Source organism: Monodelphis domestica, chromosome 6, assembly GCF_027887165.1.
Source record: "Monodelphis domestica isolate mMonDom1 chromosome 6, mMonDom1.pri, whole genome shotgun sequence".
In the NCBI taxonomy this organism is placed as follows: domain Eukaryota; kingdom Metazoa; phylum Chordata; class Mammalia; order Didelphimorphia; family Didelphidae; genus Monodelphis; species Monodelphis domestica.
In genome coordinates, this window is record NC_077232.1 from 27,726,426 (window position 1) to 27,750,666 (window position 24,241).

General features: G+C 55.0%; 2 protein-coding genes across 5 annotated transcripts; one reads left to right on the forward strand and one right to left on the reverse strand.

The window, feature by feature from the left end:
• Nucleotides 1–1,159: 1,159 nt before the first annotated feature.
• Nucleotides 1,160–10,096, forward strand: PSMC3 (proteasome 26S subunit, ATPase 3). The gene is made up of 12 exons (XM_007497420.3): nt 1,160–1,492; nt 5,492–5,575; nt 6,940–7,065; nt 7,377–7,481; nt 7,583–7,645; nt 7,941–8,078; nt 8,382–8,525; nt 8,683–8,831; nt 9,142–9,238; nt 9,458–9,603; nt 9,751–9,832; nt 9,910–10,096. Exons 1-12 carry the CDS (start codon nt 1,466–1,468, stop codon nt 10,018–10,020), a joined length of 1,272 nt encoding a protein of 423 aa, XP_007497482.1. The 5' UTR covers nt 1,160–1,465; the 3' UTR covers nt 10,021–10,096.
• Nucleotides 10,097–15,274: 5,178 nt separating this feature from the next.
• Nucleotides 15,275–22,088, reverse strand: SLC39A13 (solute carrier family 39 member 13). 4 transcript variants are annotated; one of them, XM_007497419.3, is made up of 10 exons: nt 22,013–22,084; nt 19,081–19,386; nt 18,125–18,238; nt 17,565–17,689; nt 17,330–17,434; nt 17,135–17,224; nt 17,006–17,056; nt 16,191–16,323; nt 15,977–16,076; nt 15,275–15,882 (listed from the first exon to the last, which is right to left on the reverse strand). In XM_007497419.3, exons 1-10 carry the CDS (start codon nt 22,059–22,061, stop codon nt 15,807–15,809), a joined length of 1,149 nt encoding a protein of 382 aa, XP_007497481.1. In that variant the 5' UTR covers nt 22,062–22,084; the 3' UTR covers nt 15,275–15,806. The 4 variants fall into 4 exon arrangements, with proteins under 4 accessions (XP_007497481.1, XP_056657752.1, XP_056657753.1 ...); XM_056801774.1 differs by lacking the exon at nt 22,013–22,084 and adding an exon at nt 20,833–20,929; XM_056801775.1 differs by lacking the exon at nt 22,013–22,084 and adding an exon at nt 19,925–20,059.
• Between the last annotated feature and the right edge of the window lie 2,153 nt (nt 22,089–24,241).

Consider the following 24,241-nt stretch of genomic DNA (forward strand, 5'->3'; position numbering starts at 1 on the left):
AGGGGTTTGGAGCTGCATTTGAAGCGAGGACCTTCTATCTCCTGGTTCTCTGAGTAAATCTAATTTATCCTTTATAAAAAAAAAACTAAAATAAGACCTTTCTAATCAGGTCTGACTCCATCGAACATATCTTTGGACCCAGGCACACATATAAGTGGAACATGAGGAAAGTTATGCATCCATGAGGCAGATTTGTGAACCCATCCTAGAGTATTCAGTCAACAAACATTGAGCACCTACTGTGTGAAAAGTACTTTGCTAGATGCTTCAAAAAATACCAAAAGTGGATAAAATTGTCCCTGACTTTGGAAAGTATACACTGGAGTAGAGAGACAGACCACTGACTATAATGTGATTTGTTATCTAATACAGGAAATACCTCTGTAGGGAAGCAGTGAACATTTATTAAGCACCTACTGTGTGCTGGGTACTCCCAGTATAAGAATTCCTTCCACCGTTACAGGTGACCATCTGCCCATGATGCCCATGACCTAGATAAATCCTAGGCAGTTCTCCCAGAGGCCAGTACCCAGCACATAGTAGATGCTTCATCGATGTCGGCTCTGCTGTTTGTCCTAACTATAGCTTGCTCTGTTCTCACCCCTGTTAGGGAGCTCCTCTAGAGCAGGGCTAGTTCTTGCTTCTCTGAATGCTTGGAGCCCGGCACATAGTAGACACTATGAGTGCTTAACTGATCAACGAGAGCAGATACGCCATGGGTAAATCAGCCTCCTGGAGTAGAGGCGCGCATGCCCCACTACCCTAGCTCTGGGCACCTCCAGAACCTTATGTGGCTCCCTAGGGAGGTCGGCACCAGAGTGTCAAGAACCGGCTCGGGAGCGTCTCAGGCTCCTCGTCTATGAAATGGACAGAAGGGCACCCGCAAGCAACATGGGGAGGTGCCCCTTTGGGTTTGGGAGAGCTCGGGGAGCATATCTCCCACCACAAGAGGTGGGAAGCGCCTTGTGTGGACTGGAGATAGCGTTCCTTCTTGCAGCCTGCCTTGAGGGCCTGCCCCCTAGCGCCTTGCTCTGGCAGGACACCGCTGTCCCGGTAGAACTACAAATCCCGGAAGGCTATGCAGCAGCACCCCGGGGCTCTGACTCGGACTCCGCCTCTGGAGCCAATGAGGGATAGGCCCGCCCCCTCCCGGCAGCGTGCAAGGGACGAAGGCGGGAGCAATGTCACGTGACCCGCGCTTCGCTCTTTGCTGCTTCTTTCTGACTCCCCACCCCATTGTCGGTTTAGCAGATTCGCCACAGCCGGCTGCTCTGAACGTCTGCTTACTAAAGGAGGCACCGCCGCTGGCCGGGCTGTGGGGCATGAGGCCGGGCTAGGTGGCGGCGGTGGTTGATGCTCGGCCCTGGGCATTTATCTGCGCCTGTTTCAGCCGCCCCAGGGAATCCGGCGGCGGAGTGTCGAATGTGCGGCCGGAAGTGGGGGCTCAGTGACTCGGCAGGAGAAGATGGCGTCCGTGTGGGATGAGGCGGAGGTGAGCGTCGGCGGAGGCGGCCAGGCCAGCCGTAGATGGGCAGCTGGGGTCGGACTGGGGGCGAGGCCAGTGTCTCGGAGATAGGAGAGGGTGGATATCGGTAGTCTTCGCAGCTTCCCGGCGTCGAGAGTGGGACTTGGGGGAGACGAGCTGGTTCGAGTTGGAGCGGGCTCTGAATAGGTGCCTGCTGTTTGCCGGACCGGCAGTGGCGGAGGGTGGACGAGAATGGCCAGGCCCAAGGCGACGGCGTCCTGCCTTTGAGCCCCCGGATTCACCACCACCTTTATGCGCCGAAACACTGCAAAGGGGATCCGGGCCCGGGAGCTTGGGGCGGGCAGGAGAGATTCGGGAAGGCTTCACGCGCGCATCTCCCGCCGACGATGAGGGGAGGCTGGAATGCCGAGCATTCCAGGCTGGGGGCACGGCCAGTGCAAAGGCGCGGGGCTGGATCATAGAGGGTGGGAAACGGAGCTGGACCCAGACTGCTAGAGTCCGGCTCGGCGGCAAGGGCTTATAAAAGCCAAACCGAGACGTCAGCGTCGTTATTGTAGAGGCTCTTGGGAGGGAGCCAGTGGAGGAGCTTGAGGAGGCGAGAGTCTAAGTTAGAGCTCCTTTTAAGGGAAGTCCCTTTACTTGAAGTGTGGAGGATGGACTGGAGGGCCAGGGACACATGCCATTTTTAGGACATTTTGAAACGTTCGGTGAGTATTCTAAGAGTCAGCTGGAGTTGGAAAGGCCTGAGTTCAAATTCAGCCTCAGACATTTATTAGCTGTGTGACTGTGGGCAAGTCACTTACCCCCAGTTTGTCTGGAGAATCCCCTGGAGACGTAAATGACAAATCACTCCAGCGACTTTGCCAGGAAGAGTCAAAGAGGACCGAACAACAACAAATAAATATTTTGTTCATGCAGGATCGAGTCTTGGGAGAGAGGTTAAGCCTGGATAAATTGAAGGAGGGAGAGAGAGAGAATAAGCATTTACTAAGTGCCTCTTAGGTGCTGTGCTTTATAAATATTAGCTTATTTTGATGAGTTGAGGGGATACCTGCTTAAGATAATTAAGTCCATGGAAACTGATGAGGGTTATTAACAAGAGTGTTTCTGGGGAAGAGAACAAGAGTGTTACTGGGGATAGAGCCTTGGGGAAGACCCACCAAAGGAGGAGGAGGAGTGGTCAGATAAAGGGAACTAGGATCCAGGGGTTTCAGACTAGCCAGGTAGCATCAAATGCAGCATAAAGGGCAAGAAGATTGAGAACTGACAGAATAGATAAGACAGCTACAAGGCGGTTGGTCACTTGACAGAGAGCAGTTTTGGGTGGTGGGGAAGAGTGCCAGGAGGGAGTGGGCAGTGCCTGCTGGGAGCTTTTTCTAGCAGTTTAGCTGAGAAAGAGAGGAGAGATGAGATATTCCCTTGAGGGATGGATGGTCCAGTGAAGGTTGTTTAAAGATGAGAAAAGACTTTGGCACATTTGAAGAGGGATAAAGAACAGTTGGTATGGAGTGGCTGAAAATGAAGATGGGATGATTTTTATGGATTTTTTTTTAAACCCATCCTCCTCTCTTAGAATCAATACTACTGAGTATTGGTTCCAAGGTAGGAGAGTGGTAAGGGCTAGGGACTGGGGATTAAGTAACTCCACATAGCTTGGAAGTTCTAAGGCCAAATTTGAACCCAGGGCCTCCTGTCTCTAGGCCTGGCCCTGTACCCTCAGCTGCCCCTACAATATGGATTTGGAGACCGTGGATCCAGGCTCAAGTCCTGACTTTGGCAGTTAGTAGGAGTGTCTTTGGCTAAGTCTTTTCCCTTCTCTGAACCTCAGTTTTCCTGCCTATAAAATGGAAAGTAAGAACTAATCTCTAAGGTTAATCAGTGAGTTTCCTGAGTCAGGGGAGCGATACTGATTCCTATTAGCACCAGCTGTTGTGAGAATTGACTTGTTTTAGCTCAGACATTGGGGGGTGGGTGGGGGGAACATAGTAAGTAGTTAAGAGATCCTGTGTAGTTGGAAAGTATTGGCAGAATTGGCAGCAAGGAAAAAGCTTGTAATAGTAATGTACCTTTTCTGAGCTTCAGTTTTCTTTTGTGTAAAATGTTAGGGTTGGACCAGAGTAGTCATTGATAGCTTTCTTACCATGCCTGCTAGCCCTTGCCTTTCTGGCTTAGAATTAATACTAAGAAGGAAAAGGTTGGGGGGGCGGGGCAGGACAACTAAAGTTTGACATAGTCTAGAGAACCCTAGAAAGTCAACTAAAAACTTCCTAGAGTATAAAGTTAGCCCACAGAAATCATCAGCATGTCTGTAAAACCCAGCAAGAAGAACTAGAAGGAGAAATTTCTTTTAAAATAACTGCAGACAGTATAATTACTTGGGAGTCTGCTTGCCAAGACACATATAGGAACTACATGAACACAATTACAAAACACTCTTCAAATAAGTACGTCTAAATAATTGGAGAAATGTTATTTTCAGGTAGACTTAACCAATATAATAAAAAATGATAAAGACTACTCAATGCACTTTTCCTGTGTCATCTCAATAACACTACCAAAGAATTACTTTATAGAGCTAGAAAAAGAACAGTAACTCAGCTAGAAGAATAAAAATTGAAGACAATCAAGAAATCAATGAATGAAGGTGACCCGGCTGTACCAGACCTCAAACTATATTATAAAGTGGTAATCGTTCAGACAATCTGGTATCTGATAAGAAATAGAGGGGCCAATAAGTGGAATAGATTAGGCACTCGTATACAGAAGCAAATCAGCACCATGGCCTAATGTTTGATAAACCCAAAGAACCCAGCTTTGGGGACAAACTCGGCATTTGACAAAAACTGCTGGGAAAGATAAAAAATAGTCTGGCAGAAAAAGGCACAGATCAACATTTGCACCATATACCAAGATGAGTACATGGCTTAGACATGAAGGGCCATGACCAAACAAAATAGAGGGTCACAGTCAGTAAAATGGGTAATTGTGATTATGTAAAATTTAAATGTTTTTGCACAAAAATTGATGAGGCCAAAATTAAAGGAAAAGCAGGAAAATGGGAAATATAGCATGTTTCTCTGATAAGATTTCATTTCTTATATATGTAGAAAACTGAGTCAAATTTATCAAAATATAAGCCATTCCCAGTTTTTAAATGATCAGAGGACATGAACAGAAGATGACATCAAAGCTATAATTGTATGAAAGAATCCCTAAATCACTGATAACTAAAGAAATATAAATGAAGACAACTTTAAGACCCCACATCACACCTATCAGATTGGCCAATGTTTCAAAAAAAGGAAAACCACAAAACCTGGAGGGGTTGTATATGTATATATGTACATGTATAAAAGTATTTCTAGTTGCTTTGTTTGTGGTAGCAGAGTTGGAAACTGAGAGGATGCCCATCAACTGGGGAGTGGCTAAACCAGTTGTAGCATATGATTGTAATGGAATACTAATGTGTCATAAGAAATAATAGACAGGATGGTCTCAGAAAATATGGGAAAACCTATATAAACTGATGCGGAGTGAAATGAGCAGAACCAGGAGAACACTACCCAGTAATAGCAATATTGTGGATTATCTGCTGGGAAAGACTCCAGAGGACCCATGCTGTCATATGCTATCCACCTGGAGATGGAGAGCAATGTGCTCAGTGCAGACTGAAGCACTTTGATTTTGTTGCTTTTCCCCACCTTTCCAGAACATAGTTAATGTGGAGATCTATTTTGTATGACTTCTTACGTATTAGTGGGTATTGTTTTTCTTGCCTTATACATGGGTGGAGGAGATGCTGGAAGAAGAGAGAGAATTTGGAACTGAAAATAAGAATAAATAAAAAGAACGGAGTCTTGGTAATGGGAAAGCAGAGGTCTGGGATCTGCTATTCATTGCCTGTTAATCTCTGGGAACCATTTTACTCATCTGCAAAATATTGAACTACATCATCTGCAGGTCCCTTCTAGCTCTAAATCTCAAGGTCTTATCTTTTCTTTACAGCAAGATGGCATTGGAGAGGAAGTGCTTAAAATGTCCACAGAGGAGATTATTCAACGCACTCGTCTACTGGATAGTGAGATCAAGGTAAGGGGAGTACCTTTGATCTCTCTTCAGAGAGACTCTTAGAATACTATTATTCTGTTAATAGCTAGTAGCACTTTTAAGGTTTGTAAAAGCACTATATTATCTCATTTTATCCTCATGACAACCCTAGGAGGTAGATGCTGCTATTCTCTCCATTTTACAGTTTAAAAAATTGATATAAATAGGGGTAAGTGTCTTGCCCAGGATCACACAGCTAGAAAGTATCTGAGACTGGATTTAAACTCATCCCTGTAAAGATTAAAATTTTGGGAAGCTGAGTCAGGTAGAAATTAGTTTATCTCTGCAAGGAGTATTATATTTTTAGAGGTTTATTGAAGATTAAGGATTAAAGAAAATACAGGATAAGAAAGCACGTGTCTAGGCCCAGGGGCCTAGACAACCTCACCTACATTATGAAAAGAGCTGCGTCTGCTTGCAAGCAGAAACAGGAAAGACCCGCAAAAGCCTTTCCAATCAGGTTAAATACCCCTTCTCGATCTCGGCCCAGGTGAGAGTTCAGTGAGATTAGAGGGCATTCTGGGGAAGTGGACCAAGGACTTCTGGGGATTGAAGTCCTGGATTCAAGTCCATTTTTACATCCCCCTGACTCCTTGGCCCAGCATAGGTTCAGTTGAACTGATAGTATTTAGCATCAGGCACTATAGACAGCCTTGGATAAAAAATGAAAGGCTCCTTCCCCTCCAGTAGTCTCTAGTCTGGTGTGAGTGATCTGGTCCATATAGGGCAGAGTATGTTGGAGCCATGAGATAGATCCAGTCTGATTGTCTGGAAAATCTGAGGAGGCTTCAACATGAAGGAAGAGATTTTCATGGGCCAACTTGAAGAGAGACTATTTCAGCTATGGTAGTAATCAGCTCTGTGAAGGAATTTAGACAGGAGGGGACCTGTTCAGTTTGGGGAATGGCGAGTTGTCCAGTTTGACTGGAACTTGTATAGGAAATAGAATGGGAAGGGAGACTTATGGAATCAGACTAGGGAGGACCATCAATCTTAGGCTGAGTGGTTTAGAGTTATTCCCGGAGGCAGGAGGAAACCACCAAAAGGTTTTTGGTCTTTCCCAGGGGTTCCTGAACATAATTGAGTAGAGTATCAGAGGCCCTTGGATGGCTTTTCCTGCCCCTCCTCCCTGTCTCCTGGGATGTGTGTTTTTATTCTGTAATGCTGGGCTAGACTCTGAGCACAGATGGAGGCTTCGGCTCTCTGCCTAGAGAACTGGCTGGGAGGAACAGGTTTGTTCTTCTTCCTGAAGGCTGATGGGTTCAGGGGCTGCTCTTGACAGCCCCAGTGCTGAGGGCTGCCAGGAAGCCTGGCCCTGAGCTGGCCCTCATGTGTCTCTGTCCCAGATCATGAAGAGTGAAGTGTTACGTGTGACACATGAGCTGCAGGCAATGAAGGACAAGATCAAAGAGAACAGTGAGAAGATCAAAGTGAACAAGACGCTGCCCTACCTGGTGTCCAACGTTATCGAGGTGTGTGTGTGCGCGGGAGGGAGGAGCTAGCATGGGCCTTCTGTCTCCAGAGGGAATCTGGGAGAGCTCAGTCTTCAAACACTTGGAGGCCTTGGGGTTTCCCTGCTCAGGACGACTGGTTTTAGACATAGCTTCCCTCTAAGGCTCCGAGTCTCATTGGGGTAGATGATTGTGGCATTAATGTCTTCCAAGAGTCTTTATGGGCTTTACAATAGAGAAGTGAGCTACAAATTGTCTTGGGACTCAAGAAGTGCTTGGCTTGGGGAATGAGCTGAAGCTGTGGGCACTCTGACCAAATTCCCTGTCCCCAGCTGCTAGATGTTGACCCCAATGACCAAGAAGAAGATGGTGCAAACATTGACCTTGACTCCCAGAGGAAGGGCAAATGCGCTGTGATCAAAACCTCTACCCGACAGGTGAGCCTAAGTGGGAGCTGGTGGGGGACTAATAGCACATGACTTTGGGGGAGCCGTTGGATCAGGCTACTGAAAAATTCTTCTCACCTCCCCCTTCTTAGACCTATTTCCTGCCAGTGATTGGATTGGTTGATGCAGAGAAATTGAAGCCTGGAGACCTGGTGGTGAGTGATTTTTGACTTCTTGGGTTACCTCATTACTCTCTGGTACCCGTAATACAGCCCCCAGAGTCCTACCAAACCCAGCCGTGGCCATTTCCGGCTTGCCCGGCAGCCCTTCTTAACACACATTAGCCCTCTGCATCAGTCCTCGGACTTTTCAGAGCATGAACCTTCTTTTGGAGGGTCGTCCCGCTGCCTGGGCCCCACTTGGCTTTTGCTTATTCTGACTTGCTAAATAGTCATCACTCCTGGTTGTTTGCTTTGGGAATCAGCTGAGTGTTCACTTCTCTATCCTCAGGGAGTAAACAAAGACTCCTATCTGATCCTGGAGACCCTGCCCACCGAGTATGATTCCCGAGTGAAGGCCATGGAGGTGGATGAGAGGCCCACAGAGCAGTACAGTGACATTGGAGGGCTGGACAAACAAATCCAGGAGGTGAGCCTATTGCCTTTACACTGAAGAAAGGCTCTCACTTTACAATCAGTGTCTTCTTGAGTCAGGCCCAGGGGGCAGCCCCAGCAGCTATCCCCATTTTACAGATGAGAAGTTGGTGGAGTTGCTTTTGTGGAACAGCAGGATCAGAACTCAGATCTCTTATTCCAGAAGGGCCAAAGCCAGTAATTCTCTGAAGCCAAGTAAGAGAAGTGCAGGCCTTGGTTGTACATATAACAAAGACTGAACTGTAAAGTGGGGGAGCCCAGAAATCCCTCTCATTTACTTTGTCCTTTCTTTGAGCAGCTGGTAGAGGCTATTGTATTGCCAATGAACCATAAAGAGAAATTTGAGAATTTGGGGATTCAGCCTCCAAAGGGAGTATTGATGTATGGACCCCCTGGCACTGGGAAAACTTTGCTAGCCCGAGCGTGTGCTGCACAGACCAAGGTGAGTGGCTTGGCAAGACCTACAACCTGGATGTTCCCTTTAACGGAGCCATTGTGGGCTAGGAATGGGGAGAAGGCCACAAATGGGAATCCTGATCATACACAAAACTGGGAGAGTTGAATCATTTTCTCCCTGGTTCTCCCTCGGTTGCATCTAGGCCACCTTCTTGAAGTTGGCTGGCCCTCAGCTGGTACAGATGTTCATTGGGGATGGAGCGAAACTTGTCCGAGATGCCTTTGCACTGGCCAAAGAGAAAGCTCCCTCCATTATCTTCATTGATGAACTGGATGCCATTGGAACCAAGCGGTGAGGCTTTAGCCCTGGGCCTTCAGTTCCCTACAGGGACCAGCCAGGATCCCACAACTGAGCTCCCCAGGGAGGGGAGCCGGGGTGGCCAGCCTGCATGCCACATGCCCAGAGCAGTCTGCAGCCTCCCCGCCTCACCTGCCCCCAGGCTTGTTTCTAGGAGGATCGCCAGCTTCTTTTCCAGACAGAGAGGATTTGGGATGGTTGAGATGGGCTGCCTGGGCATCACAATAGCTACCATCTAGAAGGCTAACTGTGTGCTGGGCCTCAGTAACACAACCACCTCTGTCTGGTTTTTCCCCACGCCCAGCTTTGACAGTGAGAAGGCCGGGGATCGAGAGGTTCAGAGAACCATGTTGGAGCTCCTGAACCAGCTGGATGGATTCCAGCCTAACACCCAAGTCAAGGTAACATGGCCCATGTGAGGCGGAAGAAGCCGGGGCTTTGGGGGTATATACAGGAAGGATGACTTAGGGAGGGTGGGGGCCATGGATGGTGTGAGCCCTCTGGCTTTTCTTTGACTCCAACCCTTCCTTCTGGGGAAGAATGGCCAAGAGGAGGCCTGTAGCCTGGCTTGGAGCTATGGAGCCCAGCTCCATACTGCCTTCATGCCTCCTCTTCCCCAGGTGATTGCTGCTACAAACAGGGTGGACATCCTGGACCCAGCCTTGCTGCGCTCAGGGCGCCTGGACCGGAAAATTGAGTTCCCGATGCCCAATGAGGAAGCCCGAGCCAGGATCATGCAGATCCATTCCCGAAAGATGAACGTGAGGTGAGCCTGGGGGTGGGGGAGAGGGTCTGCAAGCTTGGGAGACTCTGCTGGGCCCCCTTTAGCCCAGGCTCACTCCAGGACATCACTGACCCAGAAGTCCGAGCTCTCTGGGGTCAGTGGCTGACCCTCTGCCTCCCCCTCCCACAGCCCCGACGTGAACTATGAGGAGCTGGCCCGCTGCACGGATGACTTCAATGGGGCCCAGTGCAAGGCTGTGTGTGTGGAAGCGGTGAGTGTGGGCTCTGCCTGCAGTGGGGCGGGGGCACCAGGCTTGGGACCGAGCTCTGACTCACTCTCTGGCTACAGGGAATGATCGCGCTCCGGCGGGGAGCCACCGAGCTCACCCACGAGGACTACATGGAGGGCATCCTGGAGGTGCAGGCCAAGAAGAAAGCCAATCTCCAGTACTACGCCTGAGGACCCCTGGGGTCCGCTCTGTCTGCTTGTCGGTAAAAATAGTCTCAATAAACAAGGGATCTGGATTGTTCTCCCACCCTGGCTCTTGTATCCTGGTTTTGTCCCGGCCCACTGAAGGAGGAGGGAGGGTTGCTCTGGAAGCCAAAGCAGCAGCCTTGGCACTGCGACAGGCAGCTCCTGGCTGACTCCCTGTTTACGTGGGACAAAACCATGCCCAGCTGTCGTGGCTGCAATGCCTGGATTCCTGGGGCTTCCTGCCAGCAGCAGGGGCGAGACGCAGTGGCTGCCCCAAGCCTGTGGGCTTCTGGCCTGTGCACACCCCCAGTGCATGCTGGCTCTTGGCCTGGAGCTTCTGGGCAGATCTCCTCTGGCCTCCCCGACTTCTCTTCTGGACTAGCCTGGCTGTCCCCCTCGTGTTCCCAGTCTGTCATGGGTCTGAACGCATACACCGCCAGGCCGGGAGCAGCAGCGCCCTCACCTCCTCTTCTGCCTCCCCCCCTGGGGCTCCAGACCCTCATTTCAGCTCCCCCCGCCAGGCCTCTAAACCCCCTTCGATCCAGGCCAGACATTGGCTTGTCCCCATCTCTGCTAATGGCAGCGGCTTTTTTCAGACCCTGAATACCTGGTGTGTCTGCAGGGGTCCTCTGTCCCAAACTTCTGAGTAGACGCACCCGGAGACTTGGGACGTCCATTGGCAGAGTGTTCTGCATTTGTTTTCATTCAATCCTCCCCACAACTCTGAGAAGCAGGTGCTATTACACCATTTTACAGAGGGAACAAACTGAGGCGGAGGGGTTCAGTGTCTTGCCCAGGTCACATAGCTCATACAGATCTGAAGGAGCCTCCGAACTCGAGATTTGCTGACTAGCGCCACATCTTCGGGCGCTGCGGGCTCTACGCTGGGCTCATGCTTTGCCTCCTTGGTAGCCCTGTGTTTTGTTGGATGTGCTTTAACTTGGTTTTTCTTTAACCCTCACCTTCTGTCTTGGAATCAGTGCTGTGTTGGTAGACGAGGTAGAAGGGCGGCCTGGGCCAGGCAGCGGCCTTCAGTGACCTCCTGACTCGAGGCCTGGCACTAGCCACAATACTAACGAGCTGCCCCCATTTTAAACAGGATTCGGAGAGAGAATCTAGGGCCGTGCTGGCAAACCTATGGCCCATGGCCCAAAGATGGCACACAGAGAGAGACCTCTCCGCTGCTCCCCTCCCCCTCTGCCCAGAAGCCCAGGAAGCGCTTCCTCCGTCCCTTTCTCCCTCCCCTGCCTGGGCTAAAGCCGAATGGAGAAGGATGGCATGTGGTGTCTCCGGGGCTGCAGGCACAGTTTAGGTGCTTTTCCTCAGGCCAGAGCAGAATCTGGACGTTTTGAACTATTGGAAGAGCAGGTTTGTTGCAAACCCTGTCACTTGGGCAAGTGAACCCCTCAGAGCCAGGATTTCCCCATCTCTAAAATGGGTCTGATCTACGACCTGCCTCAGAGGGCTGAGAGGGTCTCTGGAAACTGCTTTGTAATCACAAAGCTCAGCCGGGACCTGTGAAGATGGACAGTCATAGGTGAGGGACAGCTGGGGGCTCTGGATAGGACGTCAGGCCTGGAGGCAAGAGGACCAGGGCTCAACCGTGGCCTTGGACACGAGCGGGGCGACTGTGGGCAAGTCATTGCCCTGCTCGCCTCTGTGTCCTCTGAAGGGAGCTGGAGAAGGAAATGGCCAAGTGCTCCAGTGACTGCCAAGAAAACCCCCTGGGGGAGGCACCAGCCTCCGGGGAACGGGCCCAAAGGCGGTGAGCCTTCCGAGGCCCGGGCACTACGCTTCTCAAATACACAGAACCGAGTCAGATTTGTAAGAAATGGCATTCTCCGATTGGAAAGTGGTCCGAGGATATGAACAGGCTGTGCTCAGAGGACTGGTCCAGAGGCCGGCGAGGAGCCGCCACCACGTCACACCTCCGAGACTAACAGGGCCAAAAAGGAAAGGGAATGCGGGGAAACTGAGCCCAGAAGACCCTTCTGGAGAGCCGGGTGGAACCAGGCCCCAAGAGCCCCCTGCCTACGCCTGAGCGCCGGGGCCCAGAGTGCCGCTCCCAGCTCTGCCCCAGAGGTCGGAGATGGGGAAAGGTTCGCCCTGTGCCAGAACGTGTCGGTGGCTTTCTGAAGGGGCAAAGAATGGGAGGCGCAGGAGTGGTCCATCCCCTGGAGGACGGATAGACACGTTGTGCTTGTCTAGCAGTGCTTCTGTGCCATAAGGATCCACGAACAAGAAGACTTCTTTTTTTTTTTAACCCTTACCTTCCTCTTGGAGTCAATACGGTGTATTGGCTCCAAGGCAGAAGAGTGGTAAGGGCTGGGCAATGGGGGTCAAGTGACTTGCCCAGGGTCACACAGCTGGGAAGTGTCTGAGGCCAGATTTGAACCCAGGACCTCCCATCTCTAGGCCTGGCTCTCAATCCACTGAGCCACCCAGCTGCCCCCCAAGAAGACTTCTATGAACTGGAGCACGCCGTTTCCAGGAACAGCAATGCTGTTAGACCATCTCCGGCAAAGGCCTGAGCCATTATCCGCACAGGGAGCCTCCCTCGGGGCAGCATCCTCCACGCAGTGGCCTTCAGGGTCTCGTGTGTGTGCTGTGCGCCTTCTGCTGTGACGGGAGCCATGTGGAAAGGCGGGTCCCATGGAAGGGAAAATGGGAATTCTAAGATGTCAAAAACGATTATTTCTACCCAGAACAGAAAAAAGAAAGGCTGAGGGCAGGACTGTCCAGTGGAGGAGCCTCAAATTGGCAGCCTCACCTGTGGCCACACTGGCCTCCTCAGGAGGCTCGGACCCCACCGTCTCTCTCCTCAGGAAGTTCTTTGTCCAGTGTTGTTTCCCCACTAAACCGAGCCATTGTGGGCAGTAGCCAGTGTGTTAGTTACCCAGGTCACACGAGGATGGGGAGTCCCGAGACCCCGAGTAGGGAAGCAGCCTGGCTCTGGACCCTCCTGATTGTGTGGCCTCGTGGGGACAGTGACCCACATCTGCTGTAAACCTCTACTGGACATGCCTGCCATTGGACCAAATGGGCACAGCAGCCGGGCAGGGCAGGGGTGGCCACGTGTAACCTAGATTTGGACCGTGGCTGACCTCTGCGTTTGACTCAGCCTCCGTTTCCCTATTGGTCAAAGGAAGGGTTTGGGATGGCTGGTCCCCAAGAGCTTCAAATTCCATGGTCCTTCCTACAGCACCCCGACATCACCGAGGAAATGGCACCCCCTACTGTCTGGTCTCTGGGCACCCTGCCCTGTAAAGCAGTGAGGGTGATTGAAAACGGTTGCCCCTCAGCGCCCCCTTTTTAATAAGGAGTAATTGGGATGGATGAGAAAAGTTCTGCCCTTGGAATCAGGAGAGACCTGGGGGGCCTTGGGAGTTGCGTGACAGTAAACAAGTCACTTACCTCTGTGCCTCCGTTTCCCCTCCTGTAAAGAGGGGGCCCTCGCTCTAGGGGAGGCACCTGGCGAGTGTGAGGCCAGACTGAGCCCGAGTCTTCTTGACTCCAGTTGTTCTACCCAGCAGTCACCTCGCTGCCTCTGCTTTGAAAGGACTTCTCCCGCCCATCCCGAGCATGGAATGCCCATCCCACAATCCTTGGAGAATGCTCCCCAGTGCTGCTTGGGGGCAGTTAGTGGGAACTGAGCTCAACGTGTGAAGGAAAGGGATGAAGGCCGAGGGAACAGGAAGGAGAGTGAAATGGTCGAGGTCCAGGCACTAGACTAAATCCAAAAGTTCCATCAATCCATATTGCATTCATTGTGTCCTACTATGTGCCTGACTCAGTTCTTGGCACTCAGATAGAGAGGAAGGAGTGAAAGAATCACAGATCACCAAAGCTCCAAGTGGGAAGGGTCTTTGGGGCTTGGTCAACTGGTCCACACCATGCCAGGAAAGGTCCTCCAGCCCAGAGGCTTGAAGACCCCTTTCCTGCAGGAGACTCTCCTCTTCTGCTCACATCTAACTTTTTCCTGATATCAAACCTCCAATCTGGCTCTCTGAAACTTTGCCTTGTTCCTTGTTTGTCCTCCTGGGCCCAAGAGAACAATTATAAACCCATTTCCATTGAAATCCTTAAAAAATAGAATTGTGAATACAAAACCAAATAAAATTAAGATTAAAACAAAAAAAAGCATTGCACATGAAATGGAAAATAGTAAATACAGGCAACAACACATAGAATGACTTGATGAATAATATATATTTTATTGATATTTTTTAAATGCCCACCTTCTTCTCCCTGTACCTCCTCTCATATCCTCTAGTCCCATATAAGGAATTCTCTCTTGAACAGGAAAAAGAAAAAAAAGGGGGAAATGCCAGTAAAAAGGATCCCATATATTGCAAAGATTCATCTCTTCTTTGGGGGTCTAGCTTGTTCTTTATAATTGCGCAACCTCCATTATTTGTGTTTTGTGGTTGTGCTTTCTACTTACAGTGCTGTAGTTCTATATAATGCTTTTTGGCTTTGCTTACTTGGCTTTGCCCTAGTTCAGATAAGGGTTTGCTTTTTTTTTTTTTAGTTCAATTTTATGTTTTTCAGTAAATGCAAATCCTCTTTTCTCCTGAAGGAAAAAGAAAAACAAAACTTATACACAGATGGGCAAATATGAAAAAATGGCTCCAAATTATTGCTTAGAAAAATGCAAATCAGAATGATTTCATACCTCTCTGATTGGCTAAAATGATAAAAGCGCAAAATAACAGATGTTGGAGGAATGGGGATCATATACATTGTTGGTGGAGCTGAAAACTCATCCAACCATTCCGTAAAGTCATCGGGAATGATGCCCAGTCACAAAACTGCGCATGCCCTTAGACCCTTAGGCAGGGTACCACGGATTGGTGCGCTTCCCCAGAGCCCCGTAGTAAAATGTTGACAGCAGCTCTGGGGGAGGGAGGGGAAGCGGGGAAAAGAACTGGGACTTCCTGTCCACCCTCCGGTTTGTCAGTGACCCCGAGATTATAGGAAGGGGTGGGGCTCGGAGCCCCTCCTGCCACCTTTTATTTAGGTGGCACCCTGTGCCCTCTGGAAGCTGCCATCGGTTGGACTCCCTGGGCCTTGCCTCAGCGCGGCGCTATCCCGAGGAGGAGGACACGCGGGGCTGTGCGCAGTTCACAGATGGGGCGGTCGCGGCTCCCCCTCCCCCCTCCCTCTTGGCAAGCGCCTCAGGGAATCTGCTTGGGAAGGACCCGCGGGGGGTGTCGGGGCGCAGCACAGAGGAGGCGGCTTACGGATAAAATAGTATTTATTTGCATCTCTTCTACGGACCGACGACGGTACGGATCCCCGGCAGAGCCGCCGGCCCGTGGCAAAACCAAACGTGTCCCTGCGGCCACTTCCGCGATTGTCCTCTGGGGGGCGACAAGGCTCCAGCCCTAAGCCTGTAGCAGAGCCCCTGGCACGGACTCCCGGCCCTAGTGGGGGCAGCGCGCGCATTCCTGGGCGCTGAGCGCATCTTCCCGGCATCCTCCCGCCCCAGGGAAGCTCCTAGAAGGCCTCAGCTCTCTCCCCCGGCCCCGGGTGCTGAGTCAGTGCTTCCGTGGGCTGTGGGGAAGGCCTCAGCCGCCCGGCCAGCCCTCCTGCTTCTCGGCTCCCGATTCAGTAGGCATGGGGCTGCCCCGGGGCTGCCGGCCCGCCGGGCCTCCCTCCTCCCCCCGCCCCTAGCCCAGGCCCCTCCCCCAAGCACACAGACGAGGCCACGGGCTCCAATGAGTCTCTTGTTGCTGGGGGCAGAGGGCGTCCGCGGGGGGGGGGGGGGGTCACTCCACCAGGAGCGAGAAGAGCACCATCATCACGATGCCGGTGCACAGCAGGAGCACCTGCTGCAGCGAGTTCCTGCGGGAGAGAGGCCCCGTCAGGCCCCGGCCTCCCCGCCCCCTCCCCCCAGGCCCCCTGCCGGGACGGGGGGAGGGGCGGAGCCGGCACTCACCAAGGGTTCTCTTCCTCCAGGAGGTCCGGCAGCACATTGACCAGGGCGATGTAGAGGAAGCCCCCCGACGTGAAGGGGAGGATCCAGGCAATGGTGTCCCCTGCATAGAGCGGAGGAGAGAGGCTTGACCCCCGCCCCTGCCCCGGGGGAAGGGGGGCAGGGGCGGGGCTGAGATGGGAGTCCCCTGGGGGAACACATGCTCCGGGCTGCCTACCTGCTCCCTTGGGTGACTGGGCACAGATGGCAAAGCAGGCGCCCAGGATGCCCCCCAGCGCGGTCCAGAGCTGCAGCTTGGCAGCACTCCAGCGGTCAAAGCCAGCCCGCAGCAGGATTGCGAAGTCGCCCACCTGAGGAGAAGGCCCCACCCGGCTTACCCTGGGCCCGGGCCAACTGCTCTGCCCAAACAACCCTGCTTGTCAAGGCTGAGCGCCATCCCCAGGGCTTGGCACCGGGTGGGCACAGGGTAGGCCTTCCTCTTAGTGCCTGGGGCAGCCCTGGAGGAGGGGCACCAGGCAGCTGCCTCCCTCGATGCCAGGGCACAGCTTAGCTCCATCAGGCCCTCCCCCCCCCCCAGGTCCCTGCATCCAAGAGATTCCACCGTCCAGGCCTTTGTAGCGCTGCCCCCTCCCTTGTTCTCCCTGTCCCTGGCCGCCCTCCGCCCATCCGATGTCCGTCTGCCCCACTGATTCTGTGGATGCTTTTTCTGTGGCTTCCCATTCTTCCCCTGTATCTCCTGTGCCCGGCACGTGGCTGGCGCTGCCGGAACTGGGCCGACGTGGTTGTCTTTTTGGTCTTAGAACCAATACTGGGTGTCGGTTCCGAGGCAGAAGAGGGGTCAGGGCTAGGCAAGGCAGGTGGAGTGACTTGTCCATCTCCAGGCCTGGCCGCCCAGCTGCCCCCCACTTTATACCCTCGGGACTGGGCGCAGGGCCTGGCACAAAGCCCCCATTCAGTAAGGGCCGCTGAGAACGGCGTCCTCTGCCCCCCATGCCCGCCGTGTCCTCGGGCCGGCAGCCCAGGGGCCCTCACCTCATGAGGGATCTCGTGGAGAAGGATGGCCATAGTGGTCAGCAGTCCGATCTGCAGAGAGAACAGCCCATGAGACGGGGCAGGCCGGCCCCCTTTCTGGGCAGCCTGTGCCGCGGCCCCCACACTCACCTTTTTGCTCACCAGGAAGCTGGCGGCCACGGCCAGCCCGTGAGTGAAGTTGTCGATAGTGTTTGCCAGCAGGTTGAGGTAGCCACTGATCTGGGGAGGACAGGAGAGGGGGCTGAGCCTGGCATAGGGGCGAGGGGAGGGGGCTGGGCGGGCGCACCCTGGGCCGCGAGGAGGGGGCGCGAGCAGACCACTCACTTTGATTTTCTGGGCCTCCATGCTCAGGCCTGGCACTGCGGCCGGCGGGGCCACGCAGCGGCCTCCATTGTGCACGGCGGCAGCGGCCGGGTCTTTGATGGGGGCCTGAGTCCAGGAGAGCGAGGGAGAAGCGGCCGTTAGACGCCCCCCACCCCCACCGAGAGAGAAAGCCCTGCTCCCACATCCCCAGTGGGTCGGCCAGACCTGGGTGCCCCCTCTGGCCAGCTGCCCTCACCTGGCTCGGCCTGTCCTTCTCCCTGCTGTCCAGGAACATCTTCTCGAGCCCCAGGAAGGTCAGGAAGCCCACGATGACCCAGAGTCCCAGCAGCTGCTGCTGCTGCAGGCTCTGCCCTTCGCCACCTGCAAATTTCAGGGGAGCTCAGGGCTGGGACTGACCAAGGGAGGAAGCCACCGAGACCCCAGGGCACTGGCCCACCTACCCGCCTGATGGGCAGATGCTACCCTGGTTGCTCTGAACCACCAGTGAGTGCCCCCCTCTCCCTTCCCTCCTGTCCTCCTGAATTCCCAGGCTGGCCTCATGGAAGGGCCCAGAGCCGAGGGCTGCTAGGTGGCTCCAAGGGTAGAAAGGTGGCCTCAAATCTCGCCCTCCCTGGCTGGGTGACCTGAGCCAGTCCCCTTTCCTGAGCCCTTACCACCCTTCTACCCTGGAACAACACTTGCACTGATTCTAAGATGGAAGAGAAGGGTTCAATCAGGCCTGAGCCCCCCTCGGCCCTGGGCAGGCAGGGGAGGTCGCCCCTCAGTCCCTACAGAACAGCCCTCGGTGCCCCTTACCAGTGGTGGCACTGCACGTGTAGGCCCAGGCCTCTGGGAGCAGGTGCAGAAACACGTTCCCCAGGAGCCCTCCCAGGGCAAAACTGAGCAGCTGCTTCAGGCGCTGGGCTCCAGCTGGAAGGCAGAGAAGCCCCTGGTGAGGCCCGAGAGGGCCTGGTGGGTCCAGAATCTCCTCGTGTTTTCCCTACAGGGTCCCCTCCTCAGAACCCCCACATCCTGTGCCCTCAGAGGCCAAACTGCCAGGACAAGGTTCTCCCTAAGGTCCAGCCCCATCTGCTTCTGCCCACAGAGCCGGGTTGTCTCCCCCTCGCATCAGCCTCTCCAGGAGGGTCCCCCCGGGGCCACCCCCAGTTCCTTTCATGGATGCTCCAAGTCCCTCACCATTCTGGCCCTAGGCTCTGGGGGGCCTCCGGTCTTCACCTGCCCCTCTGCCATACTCCAGCCTCCCAAGAGACCTTCCTGCCCCTGGGGGTCTCCCCCAACTCCAAGACCTCTCTCTGGCTGGCAGCCTCTCCCAAGCCAAGAGCAGGGATCTCATCTTTGCCTCCAAACCTCGGCACCTAGTAGAGGGCCCCGGAGACCAGAGGGACTTGATGCTCATTTGCTGTATTGCGCTTAGAAATCAGATGTCCAGGGTGGGCACTGGCCAGACCTCCTCTGGGACCCTCTAGGCAGCGTCATTTCACTTCTGCTTGAGTTTCCTCAAACCTACCTCCCAGGGGCACCCAGGGGATAAGCGCCCCAAAAAGGCCGGCTACTCTTGTTCCAAAATCGTGTCCATAACCATTTAGAGCTCAGAGAGAGATGGCAGCATTATCGAATTCACCTAATGCCTAGCAGGGGGGCCAGAGCCAGGGGGCAAGTGACCAGCCTCCACAGAGGCCGACCCAAAGTTCTGGGCCACTTGCCAAGCTCCAGAAGCCCGGGCCTGGGAGGAAGAGGGCTGGGGAACCTGCCTTCTGAGCGGAGGGCAGCACCCGTCTCCAGGGGAATGACCAGCAGAGGGAAGACCCCGCTGAGCCCCACCATAAGTGAGCCAGCGAGGGAGCAGATCCAGGCATCCAGACGCTCCGTGCTCAGCAAGGTCTCCCAGGATTCACTCTCCTTGTCATCCAGACGACAGGCCGTGGCTGCCGGGCCCCGCAGGGCCTGCTGGGCCCCTCGGGCCACCCCGACCAGCCCCAGGATGAGGGTGGAGACAAAGAGGAGGCTTTGCCCAGTCATGCCAATGCCAGCACGGGGGCATCCAGGCGAATCACGTGCTGAAGAGACAAGAGCCCAGAATGAGTTCTCTGCGTGTGCCCCTGAGACTGGGGCATCTGTCCCCTGCCCCCAGCCAGCCCTGGGCCAAGCAGCTACCAAGGCATTAGACACAGACTGGGGGGCCAAGGGTTTGAATCCAGGTCTGCCACCCCAACACACTCCCTGGGGCCCCAGGGCTCCCCGAGAGGAAGCTATGCCAGGCAGGGACCCTTTTCCTCTGAGCACCAGACAGCTCCTCTGCCCTGAGGCCAAACTTTCCTAATGAAAGGGTGAGGCCCTGGCAAGCCCTGAACACCCGCCCAGCAGGGTGGCTGCTGCTGCCAGGACTCTGCCAGGCAGAGCTTCATTCCCCAAGGGCCAGGAGATGGGAATGAAAACAAGGGACAGGGTGCCTCTTCTTCCCTGAGAAACACCCTCCCCTCCCCATGGACAGCCCTGGTGAGGCTCCATCTGTGAAGCCAGGGCAGGCAGGGAGGTCCAGCCCTCTCCTTTCACAGATGAGGACACCAAGGTCCAGGGGGATGAAGGACTCTCCACCTCCAAAGTCAGCAGTCTTTCCACTGAAGCAGCTCTGGGTGGGCCCCAAGCACACGGATGTCAGGTGACAGAGAAGTTCTTAGCAGAAGCTTGGGGGGGTCCCCATCCCAACACTCCCTCAGAGAATTCTCTCAGTTGGTTCTTGGTTCTCTCTGTGCCTCGGTTTCCCTCCACCTTCCTAGTATGATCAGGGCTCCGGCCGCTGCCAGCCCAGCAAGAGAGAGAAGTCCAAGCCCAAGCCAGAGCCTTAGACTAACCACCGGCTCTGCCCACGTGAAGCAATTGCCACGGTGCAGGGACGTAATGGGTTAGACAGATGCACCATCAACACTAGCCAAGTGGAGAAGGGAAGTTTTACTCATAGGATGGGCCCGGAGCAAAGACTCCAAGCGGATGGCAGGAGGGGGACGGGCTTTCACACCCACAGAAGTCACAGCATTCTAGCGTCTCCTGGGGGGACGAGACCTTTGCTTCAGTCCATCCCCACACAAGAACCCCTTCTGGAACATTCTAGACAAGTAGGGGGTCCAGCCTTTACTGAGAGGGGGCTGCCATGACTCCTGGAGGCAGCTCCTTCCACCCGGGGACTTTTTTTTCCCTGGGAAGTTTTTCTGCCATCCAGCTTCAAGTTCACTTTCTCATCCCTTGTCATAACCAGAATAAATCCTTCATCCTCTCTTCTTAGGACCAGGACCCAAGGACCCTCGGAGGATATGGAAGCAAGGAATGGGGTGCAGGATTCCATCTCAGGTCTGCCTGGGTCCTCAGGCTTCAGGGGTAAACCTGGCGGCATGGGGCCAGGGAAGGGGTAGAGATGGAGTCTTCCCTTAAAAGCCCCCGACCCCTCAGTTTCTGTAAGAGGTCAGGACGACTTGGTCCCTCCTGACAGAGTAATCAAGGTCCTATACCTCCTGCCAGGCTTGCCATCCTATGTTCTAAGCTTAGAACATAGACCATCAGAACCCAGAGGGACCACAGGACACAAATGTCTAGACTGGATGGGACTTAGGTCAGCTAGTCTCGGAGTGGTCAAGTGACTTGTCCAAGGTCACAAGAGTATTTTTCCATGACTGGGTCTGTTTCCTCCACTGTAAAGGAAGAGTTTGGACGAGATGAGCTTGAATTTCCACAGATACTGGAGAGGGATGGGGCGATGGGGAGGGGGGGGAGGCATTCTGCCCTCCTGTGGGAGGAGGGCCTTCTCCCTGATATTTTGGGGGTTAGATGAAGGGACAAAGCAGGGGCATGGGATCTAGCTCCTCACTATTGGGGGGGGGTCACAGAGTGGGGCCAGGCAGGGGGTCCAGCCCCCATTATTTGGGAGATCAATTGGAGGGCCAGGGGGTTCTGCTACCCTCTATGGGGGGAGTCAGCAGGAGGAGGAACAGGGAGTCCAGCTCCCCACGAGTTGTGGGTTAGTCAAGAGAGGCAGGGCAGGACAGTCAGCTTCACTATTTGGGAGGTCAGGGAGTCCAGCTCCCTATTATTTGGTGGCGGAGGAGGCAAAGCAGCGGTCCAGGCTCTCCCGATTTGGGGAGTTGGTCAGGAGAAGCAGGGCAAGGCATTCCGCTCCCCCTTATTTGGGGGTAAATCAGGCAGAGGGGGCAGAGCAGGGGATCCGGGCGGGGGGTCGGTCGCGGGGCCGCCGGGAGCCCCTTTCCTAGCCCCGGGCCCGGCCACTCACCGTGCGGCGGCGGCGGCGGCAGCGCGGCTCCGGGCGGCCCCTGCCATCCAGCCCCAGACGCGGCGTCTCTGCCCCAGTCCCCGCCCGGCCTGGGTCCCAGCTCTGGACCGGGCTCCTCCCGCCCCCCGCCCCTCTCCCGACAGCCCCGCCTCCCCGGAGCTCGGCCACGTCAAACTCATTCCGAGCCCGGAACCCGAAATATGCGGGCACCCACTAGACAGGGGAACGATGACGGCGGAGAACGTTTCCGCCTCTAGCTAGCCCGTGGGGGAACCCGGACGGAGGTAGCCTACTTCCGTCCGGCTTCCGTACGGCCGGAGGGAGAGAAGGAGGGCCCGCGCGGAGCCCGCTAGAACGCGGGTAGTCCATGGGGGCGGAGCCTCAAGCAGAAGGGGCGTGCTCACCTGCTCCCTCCTGCGGCGTTTGTGGCGGGGCGGAGGGGGTGGACAGCATAGAGGCGGGACGAGTGTAGCCCCACCCCTCTACGCCCCGCCCCGAGTCTGCGCATGCGCCCCGAGCGACAGCACTCAAGGGCTGGAGAGCCCCATGCGGCCGCACGGTGGCGCTATGGTTCGCCTCCAGGACACGCCTCTGCGTGGGAGTTCGGGGTCAGACCGTGGAGCCAGGCCCAAGGCCTCCGGCTCCACAGGGGCTCGCTTGGGCATGCGCATTGCGGAGGCTCGGGCCTCCTGCCTCCCTGCAGGCGTGCTCTGACTCAGCCTGGAGCCGGACTTGGGCTTGTAGGGAAAGGGGAAGTGAGGGCCGCAGGGAGGGGCGGGCCAGGAACCTCACGGAGGGAATTTTATTCTTACTCATCGAATTATTTTTGTGTTTTGGTTTTTCGCTGGGAACCCAGTTTCTGTCTCCAGGGGCGTAACCCTTTGGCTCGCGCTCGGTGCGTTGGGGGTGGGGGGCGCAGGGTGCCTCCCCCGACCCAGGCCTGTGGTCAGCTCCCCGCTAGCATTTATGAGGCGCCGGCTGGGTCCGGGAACCAAGCCACGCGCGTTCATGAGGCGCCTGCTGGGTGGGGAAGTGCGGAGGGGAGGGGGATGCGGAGCCCGAGTTCTGCTGGAGACCTGGGTGACTTTGGACAGCTCAATTCCCTGAAGCCTCAGAGGGGGCTGGATTAGATCCGTAAGCGCTTATGCAGTGCCTACTCTGCCCAGAAGCTGGGCTTACAGCTGGGGACACTGAGGTAGACAAGGGCAGGGCTTGCCCTCGAGCAATCCATGGCTCAGCGTATAGAGCGCCAGGCTTGGAGCCGGGAGGTCCTCACGGGCCAGCCCCGACCGCTTCTCCGCCTTGGACCGAATGCACAGGACTGATCTAAGACAGGTCCTGGTCCGGATCCGATTCTGGCTCGAGTGGAAGAGCGGATGTGGGTCTGGAGCCCCGGGTTCAAGCACTGGTTTGGCGTTGATGTAGACTGTGGCCTCCCTGGCACCCGTCAGTGAAATTCACCCTGAAATCCCCTAGAGTGTAGCACGTGTGTTTATGTCCCTTCTTTTTGCTGGTTTTTATCTTTTAACCCTGACCTTCCCTCTTAGATTCAGTAGTGGTTCAGAGGCAGAAGAGCAGTAAGGGCTGGGCAATGGGGGTTAGGTGACTTGCCCAGGGTCATATAGCCAGGAAGTGTCTGAGCTTGGATTTGAACCCAGGACCTCCCTTAACTGGCCTGGCTCTCACTCCGATGAGCCTGGCTGCCCTTGATATCTCTTCTTTAGGAACGTTAACTCCTCAGGGAAAGGTAATTAAGTTTTCATCCGGGTACCCCTCGTGTCCCACCCTTGGGAGGGGCTTGTGTGGCCTTGGGCGAGTCTCAGCCTGTGTGGGCCTCAGTTTCCTTATTTGTAAATAAACAATCGCCGAGGCCCCTAATTCAACAAACATCCTTTTGTGCAAGACGCCCAGATTTTACAAAACAGGCAGTCTTTAAGGAGCTTTGGAGGTCCCGATGAGTAAATACGAGACAATCAGGGAAAGAGAGAAAGCTCTCCCCGAGGCTGTGTGTGTGCAATCGAGACAGGCTTCCGGTAGGAGGTGACAAGTGAAATAAGCCTCGATGACAGCCAGAGAGCCCGAGGGGGTTCAGGCTTGGGGAGAGCGGGAGGAGGGAGGGATAGTTGGAAACTGATTCCAAGCCCCGGCAGTGCGGTGAAATCAGTGTGTTAAGATGCGAAGCAGAGGAGCTGGGAAGGGTGGCCATCCCCACTCCAGCACCCCCAGCCTACTGCAGTGTTCGGCTCTGCCCCAGCCCTGCCCGTCCCACGCTCTCCTCCCCGGGCGCCTGCTCGGCGCTCTCCGGCGGACCCGGGCGCCCCCTGCCCAGGGGTCTCCGCGCGGCGACTTCCAGAAGCAGAATTGTCTCTCGTCCTTCCCGCTCCCTGCCCACACCGCTCCGTTCTGCTCCGGGGCCCACCTCGGAGACTGAAGATCCCGGGAGGATCTGGGGAGGGACCGGAGCCCGGCGGGAATTCCGCTCCAGCCGGGGACCCCGGTGGCGGCCTCTCAGATACCGCCAGGCGAGACTTCCTGCTGGACACGTGATTTCAGAGCCACGACCAGCCTTCCGAAGGCGCCCGTCTCGGAGCCCCGACGGTCAGCACCAAGGGGCCCCTCCCCAGCCCACGTCC